Source organism: Schistosoma haematobium, chromosome 1 (assembly GCF_000699445.3).
Source record: "Schistosoma haematobium chromosome 1, whole genome shotgun sequence".
Lineage (NCBI taxonomy): Eukaryota > Metazoa > Platyhelminthes > Trematoda > Strigeidida > Schistosomatidae > Schistosoma > Schistosoma haematobium.
In genome coordinates, this window is record NC_067196.1 from 90,544,508 (window position 1) to 90,556,732 (window position 12,225).

Below are 12,225 nucleotides of genomic sequence, written 5' to 3' on the forward strand. Positions count from 1 at the left end.
ATTAGTCTTTAATATGTATGACTAGTTGACAGTTAAGTGGAATAATCAAACATCCCGAAATCGAGCAATTCCATTACATTTCAGTTATGTAGTTCAATGTAAAATATTCAGGGCCATCTTTAACCAAACCTCTCCTTACGATTCTTTAACTAATTTATGTACCCCCTATATACGAGTTTAGAGTAATCATTCAAGACGATTATCAGTGTACCTGCTCCGAACTAGGATAGCTTACTGTTGTTATTATGGGACTTGAAAATGGCTTGAATAATTGGTTAGCATTATGTGTTATTAATGAAAATAAACTTAATATTACATAAACTCTATCAAATTGTTATAGCAACATATCAGAACATATGATACATTTTATCTGAAACTTTTGTATTGAGGTTTAGAAATAATGGCCGTCCAGTGATTCCGGATTTTCTATGGTGGTCTAGCTTCAATTGAATCATGAACTCAACTATTAAATTACTATCATATCCTCAAAACCTCGTTCTGATAATAATGAGACTGATAATCAATAGGTCGTTGGTTTAGATATGAATTACTAACACCATGTACTCAATAGTGACTAGCTTTGTGAGGGAGTTCTTGGAGTTCTAGTAAGAAGCCGTGTCCAATGGAACTAATCCATGTCAGATAGAGACAGTTATCTACCTCAATACAATGAATGATTTTGATTGAGATCATAGACTGATTGATGTTAGACCACCGTTGAAAACCTGGAAGCACTGGACAGCGGTTTCGTTTTGTGGGACTCCTCAGCAGTGCACATCCATGATCCTGCCCGTGGGATCCTAACCCAGGGCCTTCAGTGTCGCGCGCGAACGCTTGACTTACTGAACCACTGAGCCGGTATCCAATGGTGTTAATGTCTAACCTCAACCAATCCACGAAGCCGTGACCAGTGGAGCTAATCCTTGTCAGGTAGAAACAGGTGTCTATGTCAGTACAATGAATGATGTTCACGCAGTTTCGTGGATTAGTTGAAGTTGAACATTAACACTATTGGATACTAGCTCAGTGGTCTGAAGGTTAAGAGTTCGCGTACGAGACCGAAGGTTCTGAGCTCGAATCTCATGTGCTGGATCATAGATGTGAATTGCTGAGTTGTCCCACAATAGAACGAAACAGCTATTCAGTGTTTCCAAGTTTTCAATGATGATCTAACCATAATCAGTTCATGATCTTAATTAAACTACACAAACAAAAGATTAATATCGTCACATTTTAATTAACCCATTAAATAGATATATTTTCTCATTGGTTATTTAATTATAATACTCATATATGATACAATCGTAAGGACATATACATATTGACCAATCAGCTATTTACTATATGCACAATATCAATTTGGACAATTATCCAATCAAATTAAAACAAAACAAAAAAAAGCAAAAAAACGAAAAAAAACTTTAGAGAGAGAGTGAGTTGTGCGTGCGTGCGTACGTGTGTGTCTGTGTTGCACACATAGAAACAATCTATTGGATAATTAAAAAGATTAAACTTTACAAAATTATATATATATATATATATATACATAGTAAGATTAATTAAAAAACCTAAGTCTACCTTTAAACTTGTGTCATTTAAAACTAAAAAAAAATCTCTTTCATTCATTTAAAGTATGAATAAAATAAGAGTAAATTAAAACGAGAAAAAAAAACAAAAAAGAAAAAAATAAAGAAAAATTGTAAAATTTCAACAACAACAACAACAAAACAGAAAAAAAATTGTTTTTTCTGTGATTTATTTCATTTTTGGGGAACTATTTTTCATAGAATTTAAATTATTATTAATATGTCAATCAATCATCAAAAAGATACAACATTAACAAAAATTTTTGTTGGTGGATTACCATATCATACAACAGATGAAAGTTTACGTTGTTTTTTTGATCAATTTGGTCCAATTGATGAAGCAGTTGTAATTACTGATAGACAAACAGGAAAAAGTCGAGGTTATGGATTTGTAAGTTGTTTTTTGTTGTTGTTGATTCATTCATTATATTTTTTTTTATTTATTTCATTTTATTTATTTATTTGAACACATAGATATTGATACAAGGGGGCACCAAATACATGTACGCCATACAAATCTTATTTGATTTGTGTTAGGGCTGTGATACTGCCTGGGTGCCCAGATCGAAGTAAGTGGTTTTCTTAGGTGGACACACCCGGATCCTTCACCCTAAAGGTCTAATCCACAAGGTAGTGGAGTATCGTAAGGAGATGCAGTCCCATGGTAGCCAGTGACCAACGATTGGTTCATACGCCATTTGTTCCTTCAGGATTCTGGAGCCTATGTGGAGCATCTGTTTGGAATCAGGGTTTTCCAACTCCCCTAGGTGAACTCTCCATGTCCATCAACCTGATTAAAGCGCCAGACATTCACTTTTCGTCCTCTCAATTTCGTAAACAACAGTAATGCCATGGCATTTTAGTTGATGTCATTTCGTGATAAAAACCATAAATCTAAATCTAAACCTTTACCATCAACTGCAAATCATTATCTTTATTCTTTAGATTGCTTTATAATCTTCATTTAGCCCTATTAAGTAAGTAGACACTCTTAAGGTTGATTTGGCGTCGCTCAAAAGTTGTCCATAAGTTATCACTTACTTACTTACGCATGTCATTCCCAATGGAGCATCGATCGCTCTGACAAGCATTCTCCAACACACACTATCCAACTCTGACTTCATTTCTAGTTATAAATAAATGCTGCTCATTCTCCTCATGTCTGTCTACATTTCTCGGTGTAATGTATTCTTTGATCTTCCTCTTCACCTCATTTGGTCTTGAGGATTCCGAGTGAGGACTTGCCTTGTGACACCGTTGGTTGCTTTCCTCAGTGTATGTCCTATCGACTTCCAGCACTTCTTCCTGATTTATTCTTTCACTGGAATCTGATTTGTTCTCTTACCGAATTCGATATCAATTTATTATTTTATTAAGGTTCTAAGAAATAAATATGAGATTATTATAATTGAGTAATTATTGAAAACTCAATTGATATTGTCTTACCTTATCATGTAAATGGTACTTTGCAAACAACAGAATTAAGCAATATGGGAATTAAATTAAATGTAATATTTGTATTTATGTCATCTCAACGATTGAAATCTAGTTAATTTCAACGTTTTATCCTGCGGTTCAGGTTTGAACTTTATCGGAGTAGGAGGGGGGGGGGAGAAGTATAATAGTTTATTAACATTATCAAAGAATATTTATACGCATAAATAACTATGCTAAATGTAGAATATCAAAAATTAATGTTGTATTTCGTTGCTTTCTCTTGAGATAAACACAACCCGATAAACTCAGTTATTTCGATATTTTATACAAATGAGGAAAGCTTTCGAAAATCAGTTAGGTTACTTACTACTTACGCCTGTTAACCCTCGTGGAGGAGCGAGAGCCGCCCATCAGCGTTCTTCAGACAAATTTGTACGATGTTTTCTTTTCCAGTAGTTGCCAAGAGCTATTCATTCTTCTATTGTCTGCTTCAGTTCCCAGCTCTGTGTGTTCTCTGGCCTTATTTGAGTCTTTATTATTGGCGTTAAAGACTTCAATAGATCAGTCTCCTTTTGGAGTATGTGTATTCAGTACGAATTGCCTCGATATTTCCATTATGTCTCAAATATTTAAAGATTTTAAGTTTCACTCTAAGTGGTATTATTCTCTACAATTCCACATTTTTATCAGTCTTTACGATATCAATAGTCATTAGATGAACAAACATATACATTTACAATTACATGTATCAGTATAGGGTTGTGGAGATTATTAAGTTTTTGGTCGAGATCATGAACTGATTGATGTTAGACCACCATTGAAAACCTGGAAGCACTGAACGGCCGTTTCATCCTATTGTGGGACTCCTCAGAAGTGCACATCCACGATCCTGCCCGCGGGATTCGAACCCAGGACTCTCAGTCTCATGCACGAACGCTTAACCATTAGACCGCTGAGCCGGTCGGCATCCAATGGTGTTAATGTCTAACTTCAACAAATTCACGAAATTGCACAACCATTTTCCACTGTTAAGGAGTTACACAATAGGACGAAACGGCTATTCAGTGCTTCCACGTTTTCAATGGTGTTCTAACATCAATCGGTTCATGATCGTAATCAAATACAATTAGATGTATTCCACTAGTTCCATATTTGTCATAGTTAATTATAAAACCCTCATTTTATTAGATTATTAACTATTAATTTATTTGAAAATATTTAACATGATAATTTCTCACGTGAGATTAATTATTAAGGAAGGTGTACATATTGTGTATTTCAATAGTACATATACATATATACAAACATGTTTTGATGAAATTTGTTCATCTTGATTAAAAAACAATAAACATGATAGTAATATTATTATTTCTTCTCAATTATTGATTAATTGTAACTAAAGATAAATGGTGGCTAACAGTGGAATCAAGTTTGACGCGTGTTTCGTCCTATTTTGGGACTCGTCAACTGGATATACTCGCATCTCAGGATTGATGTCCACTCTGGGACTCGAACCCAGTACCGTTCGCTTCAAACACCATAGCGTTGTGCACCTAGCTACTGAGTCCTGATGGACACTTGCTTATTCAATAAGGTGAAGTTTAAATTCACTTGGTATTATTGTTTACATGAATCTACTCATTGATGTTTAAGACTGCAATTGATCAGTCACTTATTGACATTTGTGTATCCTGTGCATATTGCCTTGATATTCACAAGTTCTAATCATCAATGGGAGAATCCAAGTAAACAACAATATCAAATGAATTTATTGATTAATTGATTTATTTGTTTCTTTTGAGCATTCATTATTTAAAACTTCATTATATAAAAGTTAAAATAGTTTAATAAACTAATCAATCAATCAATAAAGACTAATTATCAAGAATAAAGAATATCACATGGATACAAATGAGAAAATTTCTTTCTTTTCATAAGTTTTTGACAAAAACTGAGAAATAGATCAGTAGGATGTTTGTTTGTTTGGTAAATTAATTGTACTTTTTATTGATTATTATCATTGAAATCTTTCATTGTAAAAATGAAATTTTATATTGTAATTAACATTGAGTTTAGTCTAATTTTCTCAATTAGAATAAAATAATGAGATGTAGATGGTGTTAGTGTTAAAATTAATGAATGAAGAATATTAATGGTTGAGATCATGAGTATATTGAAGCTAGATCACCGTGGAAAAACTAGAAGCACTGGATGGCTGTTTCGTCCTATTATGGGACTCCTCATCAGTTCGCATCCACCATCCCACCTCGTGAGATTCAAACTCAGGACTTATCACTTTCACGCTCGCGCGCGAGAATAACTAAGCTTTTACGGTTGAGACTATAATTTATGAACTGAATCAATCAGATTTAAAAACAACAGGTCTTGGATTTTGGAGAGGAATTCATTCATCCATTTGTCTAAATAGAGTTTTAACATTTTAGCTGATGGCAGTTCATAATGAAAACCTTAAATCTAATTCTTTACCTTAACCATCAACTATAAATCACAATTGTAATTTCTCACACTAGTTTATAATCATGATTTAGTTGTACTAAGTAGGTGGACATTCTCAAGTTCATTTTAGTGTCTTTCAAAGGTCGTTCATAAATTGTAGTCTCATCACTTTTAGTGTTAACTGTAGTGTAGGTTATTATTATTTTTATCATAAATAACCATGTGGTAATATCCTTGATTGTGGTATCCAGTGATAAGCACTTGAATGGATGAGTAGCAAAGTCTAATTGTTTCAAGACAGCACTCACACTCATATAGCTGATTCTTTACCTTGTCTGACAACTTCATTGATTGCATTCAGTTGTTTCGTGTGAACATATTTATCCTTTTAGTAAAATGTAACGGTTAAAATTTGATTAGCTAATATGGTGATTAATTAATCACGTCAACAAATGGCCATAGACAGTCAATAAACGACACTGTGAACCAGCAGAGGAGCATTTATTTTACAAAATCTCTTGGGAAACAAAATCTTTGCGAAGGATGTTGTGTTTACTCTTATTATATTTATTATTCTTGACATTTCTTTCGCATCGACGATGTATTATGTTCGTATATTTCCCTACCAAGTGGATCCCTAGTCAACTAATTGTAGATATGTCTCATGGTTTTGAGTAGTAACCAGTTTATATTATATTTCGTATCACCTTATCCCATTAACATAATAGTCAGTCAACCATGTTTACGTAAGAACACAGATGCAGTGTCAGTCTCGATATTATCCTTGCATAACATATCAAAGAAATATAAAGATGATAATGCAACACAACATAAGTTTACACGGCGAGACTATAATTTATCGACGAACCAATCACGTATAAGAAAACAGATTTTGGATTTTGGTGCGAAATTCATTCATCCATTTGGTAAATAGAGTTTTGCCATTACAGCTGATGTCAGTTCATGGTGAAAACCCTGAATCTAAATCCAAACCTTAATCATCAACTGTAAATCATAATTCTAATTCCTCACACTGATTTATAATTCTCATTTGATCCTGGTTATTAGGTGGACACTCTCAAGGTCAGCGTAGCATCGCTGAAAGGTCGTCCATGAATTATAGTCTCACCGTTTTCACAAAAAAATCGTATTTTACTACAAAATGATTGAAAAGAAAATATGTGATCTCTATATAACTAACTTTTCTTAGCGTTGATAACATTGTTACTTTTTAAACTAAGGATTGAGATACCAGTCATTCAACTACTGGTTTTTCTTGATCTACGTCAAATGAAGAATTCATAGTGTATTAGTTCATAGAACTTTTACTCTATTTTTAAATGGCATAACCACGAATATACATATAAAACGAATCTTGATGTTGTCGGGGGGAGAATCATCTGCGTGATTAGATGAGATCCTAGATGTTCTAATTAACATTCAGTAGATCTGTAACTCAGTAGGATTATTTTGGCCGTGTATCGTGTAATCTTTATTACTATTCTAAACAATATCACCTAAAAAACATCTTTCTGAAAACCAGAGAATATAGCTTCATCAAAATAGTCAATGTTAAACACAATAAATTTAGGCTTTGTTCAAATTTGATTAGCGATTGTCTGAGTTCGTAATTAAGGACTAATGGATGAAAACCCGGTGACTTAATGGTAACGGGCTGATCACATAGACCGATAGGTTCTGTGTTCGATATCTGGCGGGGCGAGATCGTGGATGCGCACTGCTGAGGAGTCCCATACTAGAATGGAACAGCCGTCCAGTGTTTCCAGGTTTTCCGTTTTGGTCTAGCTTCAACTGGTTCATGAATCCAACTATAAGTAAATTCTGTTTTTTCTAGAGTTTTTTCATACTTGTCGTGAATGTATGAAAGTTAAAAATAGTAAAATGTTTGTTAAAGACAACGGTTTCTTTATTCCAGCTTCCTTATTTTCTTCTTTAAACTAGCGTATTTCACCATCTATTAAAAATTTAGTCAGTTGTTTCTAAGGTTTAAAAGTACTATTGGTGCCGTTGTAATGTAACCCAATTATCAAGTGGATTTGTATATATTCAGCTTTAATCTACACTTTAGCTATTCAAACAGAATCAGAAATGAACTGGAACTTGCAACCCAAAGACTGGCAGTTCATTGCCTTTTAGCTAGTTTACCACTTAATTTAGGGTTACAGATGAGTAACCCACAACTCCATTTGTAAACAGATTAAACGCTATCACCTTGACACGGTGGTTGCTAGTGACCTGATCGAGCTATGCTGGCTGAAATACACATTCCTTCAGGTCGTATCATGACGAGAAGGTCTGTTCGACAGCTGTAGGACTAAGGGCATTAACTTAATGTTCGAAGTTAGAGTCATCCTTTCAACTGTATAAGGATGTAACACCATTAGGCTTTTTCCTCTAGACAACCGGTATTAACAATCATACTACCTTCTCACAACGAAAAAATGTTAGAGAAGGTTAGCCCTAAATATAGTACACCTCACCCTTACAGATGAATTTCTATCACTAGCAGTTTGGCTCTAGATTTGTGAAGCTGACGAATAAAAATAATGCTCACAAAATGCTTATGTGTGATCGGTATCAGGCGAAGCTGAGGCCATGCTACGAAATTAAAAAGGTTATTACTAATCCAGTTTCCTTATCAGGTCTCTTTAGAATAAGCATCCCCATCAAGGCATAGACTACTGGGAAGTGATAACAATGTGGTGATGTGAAATAAAATCTAAAACTGACATGCTCTACCATTTAAGAATTACACACAATTTTATTTTGATGGAGTTTTGTTCTCTGAGCTGGATGACTTGATCGTGATTAGGTGTACCATTCTGTTTCCATTTTGCTTAGCTATTCTCCATCCCAATGGACAGGTGATTGGATGTCTGTATCTTAAACTTGTTGGTGGAACATGCTGATGAAGACAATCGTGGGGAAAATACAGTTGTTCTCGAGTGGAAGCCTGACTTTAGGTTGAATTCTCCCATTTTCGAACAACGAGCAGCGTACTACGCTCATATGATTTTGAAATGGTGGAGATTTGTAGTTCAGGTGGACGATTTTGATGGAGTTTTGTTCTCTGAGCTGGATGGTTTGGTCAAAATCATCCACCTGAGCTACAAATCTTCTCCAACAACACAATTCTATGCGTTTTTACAATATTTCGTTTAAAAACTTAGCTAAATTTCACTAAAAGCGTGATCATTGATTTTTATGTCAAATACTAGCCTTGTTCATAAATGATAATACAAGTTATTAGGTATGAAAAGTGATACTAACTTCCTGTGACCTGTAATCAGGTGACTCTTTAAAAATCACCAAAATTTCAAGTTAAGGGATAAACATCTATTAGATGACCTTATTTATAATTACTTAAGAATAATGTATTATGATTTCCCTACTTGTCATTTTTTCCAATTTTGTAACCCCCCCCCAAAAAAAATGGGCAGATGCAATATATCCTGAGTATACTGCCATAATTCCAAATGTATACACTTTGTAATTCTTTACTTTGAAAATAGCCTACAGTCATCTGGTGTAATACTTACTTACGCCTGTTACTCCTAATGGAGCATAGGCCGCTGACCAGCATTCTCCAACCCACTCTGTCCTGGGCCTTCTTTTCTAGTTCCATCCAATTCTTGTTCATTTTTCTCATGTCTATCTCCATTTCTCGGCGTAATGTGTTCTTTGGTCTTCCTCTTCGTCTCATTTGGTCTTGAGGATTCCATGTGAGGGCTTGTCTTGTGACGCAGTTGGGTGCTTTCCTCAATGTGTGTCCTATCCACTTCCAGCACTTCTTCCTGATTTCTTCCTCCGCTGGGATCTGGTTTGTTCTCTCCCACAGTACGTTGTTGCTATTAGTGTCCGGCCAATGGATCTGAAGTATTTTGCGTAGACAATTGGTAATAAACACCTGTATTTTCTGGATGATGGCTTTCGTAGTTCTCCAGGTTTCCGCCCCATACAGTGGAACTGTTTTGACATTTGTATTGAAAATCCTGACCTTGGTGTTGGTTAACAGACAGTTGTTTTGAGTTCCAGATGTTCCTCAGTTGTAAATATGCTGCTCTTGCTTTGCCGATCCGCGCCTTCACATCTGCTTCTAATTAGACAATCGGTGGAATTTTAGTTTTATCATTTATCCTAAGGTGGGTGGTGATACCAGTCAGTTATTGATAAGGTAGGTCCTGGGACAAATGTGCAATCGCCAAAGTTCCCATACCATATCCGTGATATAACCCTATACTGATAACTACCATGTTCTCACTAGCGACTAGCTTCTTGAGGGAATTATAGGAGTTCTAGTGAGAAGCCATGACCTGTACAGCTAATCCATGTTAGGTAGAGACAAGTATCTACCTCAGTACAATGGAGGGCGTTGGTTGAGGTTGGATAATAACACCGATGGATGCCGGCTCAGTGGTCAAGGTGTTAAGCGTTCGTGCGTGAGACTGAGAGTCCTGAGCTCGAATCCCGCTGGCAGGATCGTGGATGCGCACCGCTGAGGAGTCCTACAATAGGACGAAACGGCTGTCCAGTGCTTCCAGGTTTTCAATGGTGGTCTAACATCAATCAGTTCATGATCTCGACCAAAAACTTAATAATCTCCACAAACTCATACTGAAGAGAGCTTTTCTTTGAACATTTATCTTGGTCTCTGAAATAAACATTTACAAGTCTCTTGAAAAGTTCTATTACTTTGTTAACTTTAAAATGTACACAACAAACAAGTGCACTGTTTGAAGATGACAAAGAAAACAACAGTAGATGAAAATAAATTGTCTTCCACTCTCACAACTCATCACCGTTACTAGTATGCATAAGTCATTATAATGTTCTATATCGTTAACGCCTGTTATAACGTGAAGTAATATGGTATTTCTCCTCCCCCGCTTAAACTCACCTTGAATACATTGTGTATACACCTACATATACGTGGCTAGAATACGAAAGTTTAAATTTCTCTAGTCTTGTCTTACATTTGTCTCGTTTGTGTACTTTTGAAGTAAAGACCATGAAAATAACAACAACAAAAAGAATTTTTTTAAAAATGTAAACAACAAGGAACCAAAATATTGTTCTTTCAACTGTTTAGCATGTTTCCAACTAAACACTAAGTCATACATTACTAGTTAGGTAGTCGTTTTTAATGGTTTTAATTCTGTAGATTGACTTTATTTTGATGGAGTTTTGTTCTCTGAGCTGGATGGTTTGGTCGTGAAGCTTTCGTCATTCTTCTGAACGACATCATCAGCACAAACGATGAAAGCTCCACGACCAGACCATCCAGCTCAGAGAACAAAACTCCATCAAAATCATCCACCTGAGCTACAAATCTTCTCCACCATCTCAAGACTGACTTTATTTATGAAACAAGTTTAGTAAGCACTAGTTAATATATCTCTATGAGTTCAGTGGTGCAACATTATTTCAGTTGACTGATTTATAGAGTGTTATATGTATTATTTGTGATTTCAATTTGACAAATGAGCTTTTAAGTTAAAATATTCAATTGAATAGATATGACCTCTTAACTGAATCTCTTTTAATCTCTATTCATTAAAGGAACTCTGGTTTACATAAACTTCATGGTTGGCTGTTGGAAGGTAGTATTACAAACCATTACACAGTTAGTAAAACTCAAAGCTGATTAAATTAATCTTTAATTATATAACATCAAATGCACTGATACGACCGAGGATAGGGATAATCCGCTCTCTCTCGCCAGATGCTCTCACAAGGCCACGTGTATATAGTCACTGACAAGGAAGTTCTACTCACCGAATCCTCGTGTTAGAAGTGTTGTTTACGAAAGTGATAGAGAATATCCGTCGCTTTAGCCGGGTTGATGGATATGGAAGATCTAACTAGGGGTGTTAGAAAACCCTGATTTCAAACCAATGGTGCACATGGTCTCCAGGATCTTAAGGAAACAAGTGGTGTATGAACCTATTATTGGTCACCGGCTACCATGAGACTGCATCCCTTTATGTTGTTTCACTGCCTTGTGTATTAGACTTCCAGGTCAAATGCTCGGGGTATGGCGTCCTCAGTAAACCACTTCGTTTGGTTTGGGCATCTGGGTAGTATTCTAGCCCTCATACAAATCGAATGGTTTGTGTCGTGCACATACATTTGGTGCCTCCTTGTACCAATGTTTATGTGTTTAACTAAATAAATAAATGGATTCTGATTAATAAAATAATTGTTGTACTACTGATTTTTTTTAATAGCATAAAACATTCAGAAATGTAAGTCCATTAGATACTTATTCAACATAAAAAATTATATATATTTCTTGCTTTTAAAAATTAGGTAACTATGACTCGCACTGAGGATGCCTTACTTGCTATTCGTGATCCTAATCCATGTATTGATGGTCGTAAAGCCAATGTAAACTTAGCAGTACTTGGAGCTAAACCTCGTCTTATGCCTGGAAGTAAGTTATACTTATCTTATAAATCATATATTTAATGGTTTTGTAGTCACTAAACCCTATAACATTCATTTTAACTGATGATAATAACATGAATTTATTCTGTCTGTGAGTGAATCTCATTGACATTGTCTTCAAGCTTATTTATGAAAATGATTATCATTGAACAGAAACGTAGATTGATTTCAGTAAGAGGCTGTGGAGATTGGTGGATTCTGTTGAAATCATGAACTGATCAATATCAGACCACCAATAAAAACCCGGAAGCAATGGACGTCTGTTTCGTCTTAGTAC

General features: G+C 35.3%; 1 protein-coding gene across 2 annotated transcripts in view; it reads left to right on the top strand.

Annotated features, from left to right (window-relative positions):
* Positions 1–1,557: 1,557 nt before the first annotated feature.
* MS3_00002441 (uncharacterized protein) overlaps positions 1,558–12,225 on the top strand; it is a gene marked incomplete at its 5' end in the record, with an annotated part of 50,721 nt that continues 40,053 nt past the window's right edge. The window contains 2 exons of one of the 2 annotated variants that reach the window (XM_051210036.1): positions 1,558–1,977; positions 11,811–11,934. Coding sequence is in view for 1 of the 2 variants with exons in the window: in XM_012941450.2 (XP_012796904.1) it covers positions 1,807–1,977; positions 11,811–11,934 (295 nt within the window). The remainder of the gene's footprint in view (positions 1,978–11,810; positions 11,935–12,225) is intronic. The other variant, XM_012941450.2, reaches the window with a different exon arrangement.